Genomic DNA, 20,220 nt, shown 5'->3' with positions numbered 1-20,220 from the left:
TATGTTATTATGATTATGTGAATTAGAAGTTAAATTTAAAACTTTATTTTAAAAGAAAACCTTACACTTTCAGATTTTCTTCCTCTCTGACTTCACTGGCTCTTTTTCAAAAATCCCAATCACACAAAATATTCGGAAATATTACTGATTTTTATGACTCTAAGCATTTTCCTTGTGATTCTACAACTACGTGCGAGATTTTACACAGTCATTTCTTGTTATCTCTACTTAGATTTTTTATAAAGCCATCAATAGAGTTGTAAACTGCACTGTCAGTGCACTTTACTGTAAAACAAAGTAAAGTGCACTGACAGTGTAAGTCAGCCGTACTTCCGGACAGGATAACCTTATACCTACAGTGGACCTTGGGTAAATGGATACCTGAACACAGGCAATATGAAAGTGATCCTGACAGGAATATATATTCAACGCAATAATCCCTCCTATGCTGTTGAACTCGCTGATTGCCTTCACATCCTGTAGGACCTTTCAAACGGTCAAATAGAATTCATATGGGCACATCTATGAAAATCTCTTTCCATGAATAAAAGGCAAGGTGTTTAAAAAATCTTTTGCAAACCACAACTAAATATAACAGTGTGAAATATGTGATATCTACCTTCACTCTTTGCAGTTTGTTATATCTTGTAATGAAGCTCTCTTTTTTAAAAGTTCCAGCTGGTACTATCTGCAGCTAAGCAACACAAAGCACAGAAAGGACAACATGTAGTATTTTTAAAAATTATTTATTATATTAATTTCTATTCATAATTGGTAAACAGAACAGGGAAATATTTTTGCCTTGTGTTCCAAGCTGGACATGAGAATGCATCATGTCTGTATCAGATTCTGGTATGTGTTTATTGAAAATCTGTGACTACAGTCATCCATAAAAGATACGTTCTAGAGTCTAAGAAACTCTGATGGTATATGGGCTGACTGGTAATACAGTAGAGAGACAGATCTCTTCCTGCCTTTTTGAAAGGCTAAAAGTATTTAGAACTAAAACTTTCTCTTTTTAGATTTTGCTTCCCTACAAACCAGCTCACTGCTTATTAATTACTGCTGGTAACTGCCATAGGCAAGAATATAAAAATCATAAGGGCATTTGATAAAAATCTGTAAGATGCTTATAAAGTACATGACTTAAATCACACAAGCACTTTAACAAACACTTCCCATTTTTTTTCCTATTTCATTATTCTGCTTTCTTCCTTCTTTACTTGTTTACTTACCTTTCATCTTTGTTGCTTTTTTTGTCCTTTCTTTAATCTCGATCATAATCCCATACATATATAAGTAAAAACAGTGCTCAGTATGGAGATTTAAATTCTTTTCTATTTTCTCTTTCCTTCTTACATGTCTCATGAGGGTCTGACCGTCCTTTTGTGTATTTCTGCCCGCAGCTTACTCATAAATATTCAAAGCCTTTTCCCACCATTGCTGGCATTTCTTCACTCACACAAGCATTCCTGAATGGTATCTTTCACTTCAAATATCTTCTCTGTCCTTCATACGCCTTGTCTCTCCCTTGGTACTCCTATTCATACATTGCTACTCTCTTTCTTTACCAATCTCTCTCTACCTGTGTGATCTTTCCCTCTCTTCCTCAAAGATGAGATGCTTAAGAAATATTCATGTGCCTTTGTTGTCCACCATCCTCTTCATATCATTGCTTTTCTTCTTCTTTCTTCCAATGGATAGAGTGTAAAGAAAAGAGGTAGCTGTATTTATGGCCCTGCTCTTTTCACAATAAATAGCCACAGCAGTCCTGGCAGGACAGACAAATGAAATTCCCGTTACAGTAACTTACCTATTTTCATTTTTGTTTCCATTTCTGGATATTATACTAATGGCAGACTCTACAGAATAGACTGGGAAGCACAGAGCAAGTGTTTGCTAAGGGGACACACACACAAGCTCTTTGGGAAAGAGGAAAAACAACAGGGACTGTATAAAGTTAGTGTTTCCTTCATACGGTTACAGTGATGAATTCACAGTAATAAAAAAAAATTACTAAATTACTTTTGCTAGAAGTAAAAGGTTTACAAGACCTCATAATACAATTACGTCCCTAAAATTAGAGAGGTTAACTCTAATAATCTTGCCTATCAAACCTACACATGGAAGAGATTCCACACTTCCACAAGGTAGGTATCTTGTCCCAAATGCTAAACTTGGGACTCTATTGTTCCAGTATATATAAAAACATATATATTTCAGTATATAACCATAACATTTTAGAAAGTTCTGAACATTGAATCTGAACTTTACGAATAATTTAGATCATTGGGGTTTTTTTCCCAGAAAGAATTAAGTATTTTTGTCCTTTTCACAGCAACACTTACACATAAAGAGCTCATTTATTTCTGTCTTCTTAAACAAATGTTCTTCCAACTTCTATACCCATCTGTAACTTTCTATATCTTCTAATATTTTGTAATTTTCCTCTGACTGCCTTCAGTTTGAGACCAAACACAGTTGGCTTCTTCAACCCTTTGCAGAAAGGGTTTGCCCTGTCAGATGTACTACACACCTATTAATACATTCCAAAGTGACGCTGTCTTTTTTTCTTTAATGGTAACACATTGCTGACTCATATTTACATTACAGCCCCCAGATTATTTTCTGAAGTGCTGTTATTTTACCAGTATCCTTTTGATTTTACTTTTTAATTTTTCTTCCCAAATATAATTTCCATGCGTCAGTATCACGTTTTCTCCTGCTTCTTCCAAGACATTTCTTTAACTTGTGCTTAATTATTCATTTATTTAATTTGACTTCCCACATTTGCTACCAAAGTGCCAACAGGTCCATTTAGCTTGCTGACAGCTCTGTATTTCATAATTTCATCATTCACATCACTAAGAATCAGGACAGAAAATGCCTGTAGATCAAGCACTTAATATGAAAAAAGTATATCACATAAGGAATTCTGCTTAAACAGGATTACTTTTGATTAGGCAGATCATGACTTCTTCACAAAACTCTTAATATACAAAATTATTCTTAATATACGAAATTATGGACAACCTAATACACTCCTACATTCTGCTACCAGGTGCAGTCAAAATTGTGTACATGTAGTCTGCATGTGTTTCAGCCATTGGGCTCAACGATCAGATTATGGAAATTTCACATCAGGAATGTCTTCTACTTCCTGTTTGCCCCATATAATGATCAAGTATCTTTGCATATGTCTTGATAACTAAACGAGAAAAAAAAAAGTCCATTTTAATTTTTTTTTTTTATTTTTAATTTTTTTTTCCCTCAGTAAACTTGGGAGTTTTGGAGGTTTTTTCCCCTCCCCCCTTTTCCCCAAGGTGCATTATAGCAATATCATGTCCACTGATGTTATGGATCACCTCACCTTCCTTATACTGGATGACATATCAAAGGGCCGCAGAAAAAGTCCCGTTTACTATTAAATCACTGCAGGGGTAGTATCTGCCATAATCGTAAGGCATTTTCAACACGACAATATCCAGCATGAAGTTTGTCCGTGCTATAGTATTTCACACGCTGATTTCCCTTAAGTGTATGGCCATGTTTTCGGAAGCATTAAGCAGAATTTCATCACCCAAGCAGCACCGCGGGCAGGGGAGCGCGGCATTCCCGGGCACGGGCACCGCGAGTGCCTCGGGGCGCTCGCTCCGCGCCCGGCGCCTCCCGTGACCAGGCCGGGGGGGCTCCGGCACTCCTTCGGCTCCAGGGGACGGGACCGCGCGGAAAGGCCGCGGGCGGCTCTCGGGCCGCTCTCGGGCCGCCGGTGCCCAGCAGCCGCCCACGGAGGCTCCGGGCCGCAGCCCGCCGAGCGCGGCCGTGTGGCGCTGGCGCGCCGGGGCCGCCTGGTGGGGCCGTCGCCTTTAGGCCGCCTACGGGGCGGGACCATGAAGGTTTCGGCTGAACGTTCTGGAGTGGAGGGGAGCGGCGGGGGGCGAGCCGAGGCAGGGCAGGGCAGGGCAGGGAGCCGAGCCGAGCCGAGCCAAGCAGGGCAACGCAACACCACGCCACAGCAGAGAGCTAAGCCGAGCCGAACGGAGCAGAGGCGAGCCGAGCCACGCCGGCCCGCCTTCCCCGGCAGGAGGCGGAGGCTGAAGGGGAGGAGGCAGGAGAGGAGGAGGAGGAGAGGCGGAGGAGGCGGGAGCGGAGGGAGGACACGGGGAGGCGGCTGCTGCTGCTGGGCAGAGAGGAGTCGTGCCGGAGCAGCGAGTGTACTCGGACGCCACATTCATTCCCTCTTTGCGGGGCTGGTGGTGAGGATGAGCGAGAGCTGACCCTGCCGCGCCGCCGCCCGTGCTGTGAAGTGTCTGCTCCTCCTCCTCCTCCTCTTCCTCCTCCTCCCCGGCTGTGGGTGAACCTGCGCTACGGGCTCTTCACCGACACGGGGGAGGCTGGTTTGTTTTGTGCATTTGTTTAAGGCAAAGAGAGAGAAGGAGAGGTCTTCCACCCGCTGAAGCACAGTTCACTATGATCGTACTCGCATCCAGCACTGGAAGCCGGTTGGATTTCGTTTCTCAATCCAGGGTGTTTTTCTTGCAAACCTTCATTTGGATTTTATGTGCTACAGTGTGCAAAGCGGAGCAGTATTTCAATGTGGAGGTAAGATCAGCCGGATGCGTGTGCGAGCGTGTGTGCTTCCCCCTCTCCCTTTCCTCGCTTCCCTTTTTTTATGTCCCTCAAATCAAATCAGATAGCCAGCCAGCCATGTCTTCCAGCAGCCAGGGCATACGTCTGTGTAGGCTTTCCTTCCAGCAGCCGGTAGCTCGCTCCCCTCCCCGCGCTGCCCCGCCTGATGGATGCGTTTCAGCCGGAGATCCCGTTATCCCGGCAGCGCGATGCCGGGCGCTGGAGCGCAGCCCGCGGGAGACGGGAAACCTCACCCGGGCACGGAGGAGACCTGGGGCGCAGAATGTACATGCAGCTCAGGAAAGGTTTGCTGAATGTCTTGGACTTAAGACAACACCGTATTGCTGAGGTTTCCCAGCCTTTTTGGTTTGGGTTGGGTTTTTTCCTAAGAAGAATGAATGAAAGGGCGTTATGGGGACAGGAGGAAGGAAACTTGGTATTTTTGGCACGGTTTTTTTGTGGTAGAGTATCTGAAAAAAATAAGATCTTTTTCCCATGTAGACGGAAGAAAAAGAGTTGCCACTAGAATTAGTGAAACAAATGGCATAAAGGTGCAACTACAGCTCGGAAGTTAGGGGGTGTGGAGGACAAGGAAATAGCATTTTTCCAAGAGACAATGAAGATTAAAATGTGGGGATACCAAGATGGGGCAAACCCTAAGAGTTTACACTGACAGTGACCATCCATTTCCAGTCACCTTTGTCTACACACCCAGTTTTCCCATTAGGAGTTTTTACATAGTGCTTTCACTTATCTAATGCTTCTTTACTGACTTTTATCATCTTTGCATATGTTCTTTCGTCCTTTTTCTCCATCCTGTCACTCCATTTGTTCTGCTGTGATCCCTTACTCTGCTGCAATGTGATGTGTCTATTTCCTTCTTTTCCTTGTCAATTCAACTTATTGATTTTTCTTGCTATGTCTCTGTAAGTCATATGTGCTCTTTCAGATTCTTATACATAATTCTGATGTTCTGTTAGGTTGCTCTGTTCCTTCATTTTCTTCTGTCCTGCCAACACCACTCAAAACTTTCTGCTGCACCCATACACCAGCATATTTTGTTTTATACTCTCTATAGTCTCCTGGGTTCCCATGATTCTTTCTCCCAGAAAAATGAAGTCTGTGTCCCTGTCTCACACATATGCACACTTGCTTATTTTATATGAGTTCTTGTTCTCACTCAGTGACACACATTCTTGCTCCTTTCTCTGACAAGATTGCTCATGCAGATCCTCCTCTGTTACTAGACTGTTTATCTAAAGTTCTTACCTGTATGTCTTTCCGTTTCATGCAAGATCACATCAAGTGTATAAAGAACCCACATTTTCTTTTCCTATGTCTGTTTTCATCCTACTCTTTCCTTCTCTACAGGCAGTTTCCTTTGCAATTATCTCAGCTTAACAACACTCATCCATTGATTCTTTCTTTGACTTCCATCTCTCCAGAAAGTATTGTCTTTTTACTCCACCATTAAAATCTCTCCTGATTATAAATCTGAGTCTCTTTTCTTTCTCATCTGTGCTCTAGTCACTCATTTGATTCTTATCACTGCTTCTGTTGGATTGTAAGGTCTTTTGGAGCAGGACTCATCTCCTATATTTAACTGGTGTGTACCATGCTCATGTCTGGAGTACAACTGTGAGACTTCTGCTATATGAATATTAAAACTGCATATTTAAGAGCACACATTGGTGTTTTATCCTTCTGCTCATGTCCTCAGCTGCCTTCTTTACTGATGATCAGCGGAAGGAGTGTGGAAGAGAGGAAGTTGCTCTCTGTATCCTCCCCATGCTTCACAGGCTGGCCCCCTGCAGAGTGTAGGGATGAAATTCCAGCGACAGAACTTTCTCCTCCCACAGCAGTCTGCTTTGCTGGCATCTGGCTCTGCTGGAGAGACGGGCAGCAGATGGAGCTAGTGTGGGAAGAGAAAAAGATTGGTTTAGTCAAGTGGAATGGAACAGGAGGCCAGCTCCAGTCAGGAGGAGGTTTTCTGAGGAAAGAAGGGAAACACTTTCATTTTTGCCACCTCTTCCATATGGAGAACAGTACATTTTGAGGGTAAAGGCGATATCAGCAGCAAGAAACACTGTTGGATAGAATGAAGTGGCATGTATGTGTGATGAGGGCACATATTTCCTTTTGAAATTTCCTTCGTTTTTGAAGTATGCCATCTTCTGCTCTTCTTTCCAACCCTGCTGAAAACGAAGAGTGTTATCATATACCAATGCTTCCAGTCATTTCACATTTAAGGCTTTGAGCCACACATTGCTGCGAGCCAGAAGTGTGTTCCAGGAGATTGCTGTATTATTTGAGAGTTGTCCTAATGTGGGGTTTTTTCCTAGGTCACTGCCTTTGACCATTGCTAATGGCATGGTCCTGGCCTAAATGAACTTCACATTTGCCCCTGAACAGCCATTGCTGTGTTCACGTTGTTTGGATAGTGCTGAAAATTCAATTTTCTTTTTGCTGGGAACAGCAAAGGCTAAAAGCATGGGAAATTTGAGGCAAAGGACTTGGCAACAGCAAGTATGTATTGTGCTGTAAAACTCTGCGTGTCAGCACAAGTGCATAAAGCAGCTGTACTTCAGAGTAAATTGTGAAAATGTAACAAAGATTTCTTATGACAATAAGAATGAATATGCAAAGTAGGCTTCAGGAAAGTAGTAGTGTACATGTAATTAAATGAAATGTCACTGAAAAAAATGCTTAGGATGGTTGGAAAGCAGATTTACTTTTCATTCTTTTTTGTCTTTAAATAAAATACAGATAATACCTGTTGAACATTATAAAAGATGAAGATGATTTATTTCCTCTTGTTCTGTCCTGTTTGATCCACTTCCCAGACTGATAAGTAAAATCTGTGCAGTCTGTGCAGTCTTGTTGTATTTTTTGGTTTGTTTGTTTCAGTGATGTGAGTCAGGGCAGTTCTTAAGAGATACTACTGTAGCTCAAAGACATTAAATAATAATGTTTCCTTTTAAAAGTAAAACACAAAGCTGAAATTTACAAGCTTGTATGAACATTTCTGTTCCTTGTAATTTGGCTGTCTCTCCGTAAAATTTCTTTAAGCCAAACAGCTGAATGGAGGAATTCCTCAAGCTTCCAATGATAGCTGAATTCATCTGTCTATCCTGAAATGTATTCATGTACACAGTATTTCATGTAATAACATAGGTTGCAGATCATGGAGTATGGTACATGAGAGGGGCACGCTTGCACTCTGTATTGGTGAGAGTTTTGTGCTAAAGCTTCATGAGAGATGTTTATAATTGATAGGTTAAGAAATATGATGAAATTTAGGAATCACTTAGTCGTATATGAAGGAAATGAATTTTCAAAGTTCATTGATTATCAGTTGGATTTTTGTGAGGCTTTGTTTCTGACATCATGACAAAAACTAAGGACTACACTCTTAGCTCCCTCTTCTAGAGCTGAACTATTGGTCCAAAACAGTAACTTCATTAAGTATATTAGTGAAAGACTATGTCATCAATGTTGAGTTTTGCTGCTATTTTCAACTATTTCTGTACACTAGCAGGGGAAGATGTCCATCAATGAATGGCATTGAATGGAATAATAGTTATGAAAAGAACATTCCACGTATAAGACTCAATCAAACTCATAGAGGCTAATTGTTACTAAAAAGTGGTAAAGCAACAAACTACCTTCTTCCCCCTACTGGGCTTCTCACTATAGAAATAATATTTTGTGTAGTTCAAAGATAGCTCTGTTGTGTGTTACTGGGAGTGTCTATAGCTGGTGTTTCACAAGTATCTATATATACATCTAGTGTGTATACATATATATATATCTATATATTTGCTTTCCTAAACCAAACAGTATTGCACTGTTTGAGCTGGTATTGTTCTGTAAATTTATCTCCTAATGTCATCCATTAGCTTTTGTATGTACTTGAATAATAAGTATAATAATAAGTATGTTTATGTTTAATTAACAGTTAAATATCTAATATTAAAAAAATGAAAACAAATGTTACCATTTTGTTATGGGAAAAATGGTTATTGAAACAAAAATATATTGATCAGAAGACAGGATCAGTATGCATCTAGAATATGATTGATCTCTGGAACATAAAGCTGCTTACTCTTACTCAGATGAGTATCTGCCTAAGCCCTGTCAACGAAAGTGTTTTTAGAATTGCACCTAGTTTCATTGACTGTATCTGTAACGTGGGAAACACTAGAGAGAAAGCATGCCTCATCATCTCTCTCCTCAAGCTGGCAGTTAAGCTCTTTTCCTCCTTCTATTGCTAAATGTATAGACTTGAATCCCTAGGGGACGTCTTAAAATTACTCTTATTTTAGTGTGAGCAGATCTTTAAAACAATACAGTCATCTCCCATTTTCAAAAGTGGGGTAGTTAAATTGCATGTTGTAGAACAAAACACAGTGGAATCCAAACTTCAGAAAAATAACATCAGTTTCCTCCATGGTAATAAGTTTCTGAGAACCCCATTGTTTTCATTGTTAATAAACTTCACAATTAGCCTCCAACTCCTGCTAAATTATAAGGCATGGCATTTGATTCCATAAGCTCTTAGTCTTTTAGGTTTAAAACCAGACCAGTTTCATTTTTCAGTTGGCATCTGAAAAAGAATAAACATTTGGGAGGGGAATAAATCCTCCAAAGCACCTTTACACACTTTTGAACTAGTGATCTTGGTTGTGAGGTTTATAGGCGCAACACAATTTTTTTATAGTTCATTAAAATGCAAGCTGAAAACCATGGAAAAGCAATTAATGTGGTTTTGGTATCAATAGTGCCATGTGTCCTAACAGGAATTTAGAGGATCTTCTGCATTGTGTGACATTACAATCAGTATGTGTGATGCTCAATCACTTAAATTCTTAATCTCACTCTTGCATAGGATATCAATGAAATGAACTGCACTTTAGTTAGAACAAGGAGTTCAAACTGAAGTTGTTAGAAAGATGGAGAGGAGTTACTGAATCAGGTGACAGAGATGATTATTGGGTGAAATATTACTCAAGGAGAACACAGATATAATGTGGTATATTTCCTGTTTGCTTATTTATGAAATACAGATACAAAGAAAAGCTCCTATAAAGGTCTCTGGTGAGCAGATATATCTAGATAAGGAAAATAAGTGGAAAATTATGTGTCAGATGGAAGGCAATAGAATGCTTTTCTATCAAAGAAGGAGAATACCTACTATATAATGAACTGACTCTCATTTGATACAAAGAAATACATGTGAAGAAATACTAAGTTGTTAGAATGCATTTTCTACTGTAAAATGTGAGACTATTTTGTGCTACTGACATTGCAGGGATGTTCATGGATTCTGTTGCCTGGTTTTTTTTAAAGACAGGTTGGAAGGATGGTGCCTGTTCTTATGGCTTCACTGCTGACATAGTATTTTATACCTTAGATACAAAACATATTTGTTTATTATTGTAGTTCAACTTGTTTTCCTGTTGTAAATTTTTGTCAGTTTAGTGTTCAAGCATCACAGCTATTAGTGAATCTCAGTTCTACTAAAGAAAAGAAATAAAATGGTTAAAGAGATTTATATAATCACCCTATGTAGTGCAAGATAAAACTACAGAAACATGTATTCCTAATGTTTTCTGACATGAGAGCTTACTAAAATAAATACAATATTTATTGGCCTACCAGTAAACCTTGAACAAGCCCAAGCTTTCCCATTCCGTTATTTGGAAGGCATAATGTAAAACTCCTGCATAACCATTCATTGTTTCTTCAAAGTGGATATACTGTGTTCTTTAACTGGTTTAAGATTTATGCTGCTCTTTGTCAGTTTTATTTGAATCCGTCTAAAAGGTCAGTGCTTGCTCTAGGCACCTCAGCTCTGCTTATTCACTCAGCAAGACTGTGTTGTAAGAGTTTATAAAGATAGAATGTGGTATTATATAGATTTTAAAGCATTTCAAACTGCATCTGTTTTTAGTATTTTAAAGTCTGTCTCATTCTTGTACTTTATGGAATGATCATTTTATGGTATTAAACATTGGAAGATTTTGTTTTGATACTGTTTGAAGATCCTTAGGAAACAATGTAACTTTAAAAATTATTTTAATTACCATATTTAAATTGCTTAAATCACAGCTCCCTATTTCAGATTCCAGTTTATTGTCTAGCCTTTTGCCATCCTCAAAACGCACTGTTGACCATAATCTGAAGGAGCAGGTTGAGTCTGTTTAATTTGTTATCTGTGATATGTCAAATGACAGATTTGGTTTCATTCTGTATGAGGAAGGCCAGGATTAGTGCTGCAAACATGATTTTAGCTGGCACTGAAATGGATTTGAAAAATAATTATGATTAGAGCTTTATCCTTTAAAGAGAGGTCATGCTATTTGGAACCTTTATTTATTGGTTGCCTGGCAACTGTTCATTCATGTTCCTGCTTATCATCATTCATTGTAAGCATCTTTGCTGTACACTAAGAGCAATTAAGTGGCAACACTTTATTTCTGTGATGAATTAAATTTGACATAAATTACAGATAAAGAAAAAAATATTTCTGTAGTTTTACTTATTAACCAAAACTGTTGTTACAATGTTTCTTTGCTTATTAACATCTGGTTTATACCAGCTGAGGAGTTCAGCTGTAATAATAATGTTTCTAGCATACCTTTTGAGGTATTACAGCACATAATTGATTTAGGGGCTTGTTCAGGTATTTTTGCCATGTTTAGAAACTCCTGTTAATTTCAAGATCAAGGCTTCAGGGTACTAGGAAACTTATGTCCTGTTGATTTCAGAGCTTAATATTAGGCAATCCAATGTCAAATATTGAAGCTTGAACCCAGTCATCGGGAAAGGGATTTCACATTCTAGAGTTAAAACTGCTGTGCTAGGAGATGTGCAGGTGAAGCAATAAGAAGAACATTAAAGTCGCTTGATGCTTTCTCTCTCTAGAACAACAGCAGTTTTTATTACACATTAAAAAAAGCATAAAGTATATTATTCAACAATTGCTTTGTGGCTGTGGATGAAAATATTTTGCTGTCTTTATTAATTCATTATGAATCATATCAGGATTGACCCTTGTGTGGAATAGCAGTGTGGAATGAGACTGTCGGGTTATGGAGTATTTGTAGAAGATGTCTTTGTAAAGAATATTGAAAAAAATTCCTTATGTCTGCATCTTAAAAGAGCATCTACACTGTGTGGCCAGGGTGGAAGTAGATTTATGTCTCTGCTGCTACTACTTGCTAGGATTGCCTCTATTCTGGTTGGCTCAGTGCTTTGGAAAAGAGGCCATCTCTGTTCACATTGATGATGAGAATGTTATCATCAGCATGGATTTACTATGGGTAAATCATGCTTGACCAACCTTGTTGCCTTCTATGATGATACAACTGCCTGGACAGATGAGGGGGAGAGCTGTAGATATTGTCTACCTCAACTTCAACAAGGCTTTCAAAGCTGTCTTGCTCAACATCCTCCCAGGCAAACTCAGGAAGTGTGGACTGGGTGAGAGGACAGAGAGGTGGTTTGAGAACTGGCTGAACAGCAGATCCCAGAGGGTTGTAATCAGTGGCACAGGGTCTAGTTAGAGGTCTGTCACTGGTGGTGTCTCCCAGGGTTCAGTACTGGGCCCAGTATTGTTTGACTCTTCATCAATAACTTGGGTGAAGGGGTAGAGGCCTCCTCAGCAAGTTCCCTGACAACACAAAGCTGGGAGGAGTGGCCGATACTCCAGAGTGCTGTGCAGCCCTTCAGAAGGATCCTGACAAGTTGGAGAGATGGGCAGAGAAGAACCATCTGAAATTCAACAAAGGTGGATGCAGGGTCCTGCATCTGGAAAGGAACAACCCCATGGACCAGTACAGGCTGGGGGTAACCTGCTGGAAAACAGCTCTGTGAAGAAGGATCTGGGAGTACTGGTGGACAACAAGCTGTCCATGAGCCAGGAGTGTGTCCTTGTGGCCAAGACAAATGTCTCCTGGCATACCAGACAGAGAATTGCCAGCAGGCTGAGGGAGGTGATCCTGTTGCTCTACTCAGCCCTAGTGAGGCCACATCTGGAGAGCTGTATCCAGTTCTGGGCTCCTCAGCACAAGAATATCTCTCCTATAAGGACAGGCTGAGGGATCTAGGTCTTTTCAGCCTTGAGAAGAGATGACTGAGAGGGTATCCCATCAATATCTATCAGTATCTGGAGAGAGGGTGGCAAGAGGATGGAGCCAGGCTCTGCTCAGTGGTGCTGAGCAATAGGACAAGAGGCAATGGGCAGAAAATGGAGCACAGGAAGTTCCACCTGAATATGAGGAAGAACTTTACTCACACTGGAACAGTATATGGAGTCTCCTTCACTGGAGATATTCAGGAACCATCTGGATACAATCCAGTGCCGTGTGCTCTGGCATAACCCTGCTTGAGCAGGGAGGCTGGACCAGATGACCCATTGTGGTACCTTCTAACCTTACCTATTTTATGATTATGTGAAAAAATGTCCCTCTGTGACTGATGCCCTCTTCTTTGAGCTTCTGATTGTATTAACTTATAATTACTCATCATATCATGCACAGTTAGGGGGAAAAAAGTAACTGCTGTAAGACAAATGTGTGTCAATTTTCATCAAATTTTCCCACTCATGTGACATGTTTGTAATACTTGAAGATTGTGTTGTGTGCTTTTTCTCTTTTATGAAACAGTTGAACTGGTTTCAAAGCTGTATAAATGACTGGAAAAGAAATGCTAGTATTAGAAAATCTAGTCTTTAGTATTTTTTTTTCTCCTTATATTATAAACAGTTGTTATATTTCATTGGTAGTGTTCATTTTTGCTGGGATGTAATCACAAATTCACTTACAGATGTGAAATAGATGTTGGCAATGGGAAGACTTAGTTTCTTAGAAAATTAGCAGCTGAAAGGCAGAAAGAAAGTCATCAATGTCTCTGAAACATAGATAGTAAAACAGAAAAACAAGCCTCCCTTTCAATGGGGAGGAAGTTACTTTATTTAAATGTATTGGTGGATATTTACAAAGTGTACAACAGAGGAAATTGCTTTCTTTTTGTATGGCATGTGGATCTGAAGGTGATGATCCTGTCACATTTTTACCTCAGACATTGGTTGTGTGATGCTCTGCTAGGAAATTGCTTTGACCCACTGTCTTTGCAGAGAAATTGACAGATTGTATCTGTCTGTGTTGTGGTTTGTGTTTAATTGCAAGTGAAAGAAATTATCTTTCATGCAATAAAATGCATTATTATTATTGCTATGAGAAGTAATAGAAATATATTGTTAACTGTATTGCATGATTTTGGTCTTGGCATGTGAGGCTTTTTTTTTTTTCTCTCATTGCTTCTATGTATTTAGAAAAATTAAATAATAATTAAAAAACCTCAAACCAACCCAGGGCAGTGTTCCAGTGTTTGGTTTTTCTTGTTGCTTATGAAGTGTCAAGCTCTGATACTTCTATCCTTCATTACTTGTACATGAAATGCCAGGTCTTTATTATACTTTTCTCTATTGCATATATTTTCAAATATGTAGGGGAAAGGGTGTGATGTCAGTGACTGAGGCATTTTGCTGGGAGGCTGAAGATCCTGGTTGTGTGTCCAGTTCCATCATGAGTCTTCATATGGGTCCTGTAGTTTATCCATCTTTGTAACCTAGCTTGCACAAATGCGCATTGAACTAAGTGAAGAGTGTTTCCAGCCTTTTCCAATACATATCAAGAGCAATAGAAGAAAAGAGATGTAAAAGAGCCAGGAATATATCTTCGTCATAACTTTGTCTTGGAACTGTTTCACTTTTTTTCATAAAGTATAGTAGAGGGGTATTGCAAATTATAAATACAGCATTTCAATTTAATGATCTGTAGAATCGTTTTAGAAGTGAATGTGTTCAAAAGAAAGTGCCAGAGCAGAAAAGATGAAAGCCATGTCTAGAACAGTTTGAACACTGGTTTTATTTTTTGTGGTTGTTTTTTTTAAGGTTTTTTAGGTTTTGATATTTTGTTTGTTTTTCTTTTGGTATTTTAAAATATGAGTACCAAAACTTGGTAGACAACACTATTAGGATTAGGTGAAGGATGTCATTAGATAACTGAAGACAGAGAGCATCACAGTCTCTTTCAGAATGAAAGTTTCAGTAAGATAATTTTTGTTACCCAAACATACTCAAAAGGATTTTAAATAAATGTAAAATCTTCACAAATAAATCAATTTTGGATCAGATTGTAAATACCACAGAATGCACAATTAAAACCCGTTCTGTTTTTGAGTGAAAGTACTCTTAAACGAGTAAATTGTTCCACAAACATTCCTGTTTCCTTTTTATCACAATACCAAAGCTTCTCCTTTTGTATTTGAGTATTTGTGGATTTTTATGGCATACAATAAAAGATGCACTGCTCCATGCATTTAATGTTTTTATATTAGGCACCACTGAGAGGCAGCCATACTGCTCACATACCCCTGGATGTTAAGAAATTAATGGTGAGAGGATAAGGTAAATAAGATTTGCTGTGATGACATGTTAAGTATGATAGAAGTGGAAACTGAATCTTTTTCCTCAAGGTTCCTGTATCATCTGTTCACCTTATGACTGTTTCAGAGTGACTTGAAGTATTTTTCTGAGCTCTCCTGTTGGTATTGACCAGAAGTGATTTAAGTTGCTCACATGTGGGTATTGAGCTCCTCTTAAGGTGCCCTTGGCCAAGATGTGCACAAGGCTGGCAGAAATAACGTGGGACCAACAAAAGTTTCCTCTTTAGGCTAGCAATAGGAAGCCAGTCTCTGTTCTAAGTCAGCTCATATGACTCTAGACACTTCTATTTAGGTAACTAAAACCTGTTTCTAGTTTTAAATTATGCTGGAGAGTGATGAGACCTATATCTATAGGGCTCCCCAGGGTAGACAGTGGCATTCCAATGTCATGATTTGGGGTTGAATTCCTTCTCTCTGCAGTGGTAGGATTCATTACATTTGTGTAGGGACCTGGTGCTGGTTAGGCCCTGTGGTCTGACTTGCTTGGTCCCTAGATACTGTTCCAGAAAATCACAGGCCTTTTTATCCGCTGGATAAAAAAGCCAGTGATATATCTCCCATCCCCTGGTTAATGTAGTTCATCTCAGATAACACCAGGCACCTGTACTCCTGACAAAACCAGGAATAGAACTCCATCCTTATGTCACTACAATTTTTACCCTGTCACTTTGATGCTCTGCACACTATTAAATATATTCATCCCTTAGTGTAAAAGTATAACACTACCTCACATCTTTGGATCTCAGGTATTCTAAGTATTTAGTTAGGGATTTAAAGAACACATTTCTGTACTGTAACAAGACAGTTTTGCCTTCAGCTGTAATGAGATTGGGCCTGAGCCTGTTCAAATCCATGTAAAACATGTTACCTAACTCAGAGCAAACACTTATGGCAGGTTTTATAAATTTACTGCTTCTGAGTGTTATTTCATGCCTCACCTTAAATGCTTTTAAAGGCTCTCTTTCTGTCCTAAACTTACAAACATCTAAACAGCTTGAGGGGTGAAAACAGAGTGCTTAGCATTTTTATAAAAAGTAAGTAATAAGAAAATATATTTTATATGAATAAGCTTGTGACGTGTCTGTTGCCTGATAGACAATTCCCAAGAAGATAAAAATTAAAAAGACATTTTAATAATTTCTTTAGCAAAGAGCCCTTGGCCTTCAAGAATAATTATCTTGTTTTCAAGTACTTTTGTTATGTAAAGCAAAATGCAGATTAAGTCAACAAAAATTTACATTTCTATATTAATACCAGAATTTAGATCTCATCACAGGCAGGTATGTAATTTCATTGATTTCTTTATACTACTTGCTTTAGGTCTTCAATACGGTAATTTTAGCTGTGTCAGATTAAGGGTGTAACTGACCAGATTGTATTTATAAATTTCCTTATTTATTTAATTTTTAAATCCAAAATTTGAATTACTTGAGTATGCTACCTGATACACTATTTAAATGAGCTTTCTGATATCATGTAATTAGAGAGAGACCAGATCTGCTGAGGATTTTTAAGTCTGCATTTGTGAAGAAAGAGTGACATATCTGCAATCTTCTAATCCAGAAGAGCTTCCTTTGTAATATATAGCTCTTCTCTTGTTTTGCATTCACAGGCTCATTTAGAGATAAGACAGTATTGTAGATCCTTTGTGAATAATTCCATCATTTTTTCTGACTGTTGAGAAAATTTAGTTTTTTTCCCAGCAGTCAGATAAAGATATAATCATTGTTCTTCATAGACTAGCTGCTTAGATGCCATTTCCACTAGGATATTAGAGAATTTTTCTTCATACAAGATCTTACTGGGGAGGTGATGTCAATTTAATTTGGACCAAAAGTTTTGGATTATATAGAAGTATATTCTTTCTCTAACTTTGCTCAAAATAAAAATTCTGTTTCATTAAAAGTTGGGGGATTTTAATGTCTTTATGAATATTCGCTTCCTTATCTTAATTTTCTGCTGCAGAGGAAATTATTCTTAAGGTGAATCTAAGCTTTTAAAATGTTGGAACAATACATTCTGTGATGTTTTGTAAAAGTTACGAGTGATAACAGACAGGGCAGCCTAAAGCGATTACTGCTTTTCTCATGTCCTGTCTCCAGTAATACAATGGAGAAGTTCATCATGCCTGTTAGCTTTATCCTGATAGCTAGAAAAGGAAAAAAAGACTTTTAACTTTAAATGTCCTGTGGTCTGAGGTTTTTATAGATTTTAACTTGTTTTTAGAAATCAAATAGCTAAATGTGATTGAAAATTGTGTAATAGTAACTAATGAAAAGAAAAAGTAGTTACTTTTTAAAATTTGAAAAAAAAAAGAATTCATAGAGTTGTTGAAAGAAGTCAAGAGCCTTCAAAGTTATACAGAAATGGAGAATATAATTTTCCTTCATTTTTCTCTTGTTTTCTTGGAGCTCATATACTACCTATATTTCAGTGATAAGAAGAAACTAGAGACAGGAAGAAGAAAGAGAATCCACTCATATTAAATTGATTTTCTTTTTTGTAACTGTTACTTGTTTACTTGTGTACTTAGTAGCCTGGTAAAATACCTGGTCTTCACTGGGAAACTTAGATGAGACTCTAACTTCATGGAATTGTTGAGAATGTGCCATTAATTTAATTGCATCCAAGGTTTTACTCCAAGCTATTTTAAAAGCACTGAATTACTAAACATTTTACCTTAGTAAATTAAAATTATGTGTATCATAGAATCATGGAATGATTTGAGTTGGAGTGGACTTTTAAGATTATCTAGTTCTATCCCTGCCTGCCATGAGCATAGAGGGATACCTTCCACTAAACCAGGCTGCTCAAAATCATCCAACCTGGCCTTGGGAGGTTTCAGGAATGGGGCATCCACAACTTCTCTCAGCAGCCTATGCCAGTCTCTCATTACCATTTTTCACCACAGTGAAAAATTTCTTGCTGACATCTAGTCTAAACCTACCCTCTTTCATTTTCAAGTCTTTGTCCTGTCACTACATACTTTTCTCAAAAGCCCCTCTCCAGATTTCTTGTAGGCCCCTTTATGTATCAGAATGCTGCTAGGAGGTCCCTGAAGCCTTCCCTTCTCCTGGTTGGGAATCTATATAAATATATTATACATTTAATATGAATGTTTATTAAATATTTAAGATAATTATTGGTGTAAAAATCCATAGGCTTAACCTATATATAAGGGATGAAATTAGTACAAAAAGAAATGGAGATGCACTATCTACACATAAGCTAAATCTTGTAGTTAGAAGAAAGTTTCAAATCATTAGAGGGGTGTTATTCTTGAAGCACGTTTTGAGAAGAACAGTAGTGAGGTCATTCAGAGAAGAAAAAAGTTAACTTGAGATGGGATCTAACTATTTCATGTGGGGGCTTACCAATGTATAACCTTACTCATCAGCAGTAATGGACTGGATTCCTTCCTTGTTCTGTACTCTGTCTAACAGTAATTTCCTCCTTCAGAGAGGCTGATAGCTTTACTGACAGCCATTGACTGTAATGTTTATTCTTCTGCATTAGTGTATCTACCTTAAGAACCCTGTAACTATTATATTAGACCAAAAATGTGGGCTACATTGCATCAATACAGTTTTCTGCTTCATTGCTTTTTGTCATTTACACTTTTCAGTCACCGTGTGTGAAAGTGTCTTTTTTCCAACAACGTTTAATTCAGTGTTGAAAATTGTAAATAATGCCCACAGAATCAACCATACTTTTTTGAAAATCATAAAAAAGGCTTTTAGAGTATTTGTCTTCTTTTTGAGCTCTTAGGTTCACTTCTTTTTGTTTTTTTCTTTTTGAAACAAGAATGAGAAATTCACAGTTAAAGAAGAAACAGAATATTTTAATTTTATGCAGTAAGCCAAATCTTCAAGAAACTTTCCAACAGTTTAACATGAAAGCTGTCTAACACTAGCCACACTGCTTTCTTCATGCCTCTTTTCAGTTTTGATTGTCTTCAAAATTGTATTTGCTGCTATTTTTGCTCCTGTTAAAACCTGCCACTTCATAAGGTCAAAGTACTTCTAACTGCTGACAAACACTGTTTTTCATTATATGATGACTGTTAACATTACACAATTTGCATGACACTCTTAAACTGTTTAACAGTAGCTAACTGGCTGACCTTGTGCATCACTATGGCAGGAGATGCCTGTTTGATTTTAGGACTTAGATGCTAATTTTTTGTAGCTGCAGGGACTGGGTAGTTCTGAAATTTAGCTTTTATTTTTATAGGTGTTGCAACTTCTCCAGTAGGAACTGGAAAACACAGATTTTACTGCTTTTAAATTGTGTGACTTTGTACTCTTGATTTGGTATTTTGTAGCATCTATGAGAGACAAAAATAGGGTTGTAAGTGAGGTAGGACCAGTGTCGCAGAGCTTTAGGATTAGACCTTCAAAAGCATCATATCAAAGTCCCAGTATCAGTAGTGACATGTACTTTTAGTCGTAAACTAACATTAATTTTTGATCTAAGGAGTTTTATTTAGATACTAGTATTTAAATAATACAAATGAAGTTTTTAGGATAATATTTAGATAATATAAATTCTCTATTCTCTTGTTTAGTCTGGTCCTTTTTATTTTGCTGTTTTATTTTATTTCACTCTGATTGAGATATATGAAATTTAACAAGACAGGACTGCTTAGTAGCTGTCTGCTTAGGTAATACTTTCATGAGAAAAATGCATTGATTGATACATACTCAATGAATATTGGTTGAAGGGGGGATGACACAACACTATAGACTGTTGACTGCTAACAAAATAAACTGAAACTTCAAAATTACCATACTGATTGATGTCATGAATCAGGAGTTCAAAGTGAGAGGATGGCCTCTGGAAAACATTGCCAGTAGGGATTCTACTTGTTCAAGAACGCAGATGGGGAATTTAACATTATTTTAACTATATATATTTATAAAGTCAGCCAACCCATTTCTGTCCTACAAATAAGAAAACATTTATTGGGTAGAAAGGAATTTCAAAAAGATAAAGAGAAATAGACTGTAATATGTCAGAAAAGCAGTGGATAATGTGGCTTTCAGTTTTGAAAAAGCAGAAGGGGTAATCTGTGAGGCA

At 38.1% G+C, this 20,220-nt stretch overlaps 1 protein-coding gene across 3 annotated transcripts in view; it reads left to right on the top strand.

Annotated features, from left to right (window-relative positions):
* The first annotated feature begins 4,146 nt into the window (after positions 1–4,146).
* MMP16 (matrix metallopeptidase 16) overlaps positions 4,147–20,220 on the top strand; it is a 172,131-nt gene continuing 156,057 nt past the window's right edge. The window contains exon 1 of one of the 3 annotated variants that reach the window (XM_064390962.1): positions 4,147–4,602. In XM_064390962.1, coding sequence (XP_064247032.1) covers positions 4,595–4,602 — 8 coding nt within the window. In that variant the 5' untranslated portion in view covers positions 4,147–4,594. The remainder of the gene's footprint in view (positions 4,603–20,220) is intronic. The other 2 variants (XM_064390938.1, XM_064390954.1) reach the window with 2 other exon arrangements.

This window comes from Passer domesticus, chromosome 1 (assembly GCF_036417665.1).
Source record: "Passer domesticus isolate bPasDom1 chromosome 1, bPasDom1.hap1, whole genome shotgun sequence".
Lineage (NCBI taxonomy): Eukaryota > Metazoa > Chordata > Aves > Passeriformes > Passeridae > Passer > Passer domesticus.
Note: the sequence above shows the minus strand (reverse complement) of the source record. Positions and strands in the feature narration are given on the sequence as shown.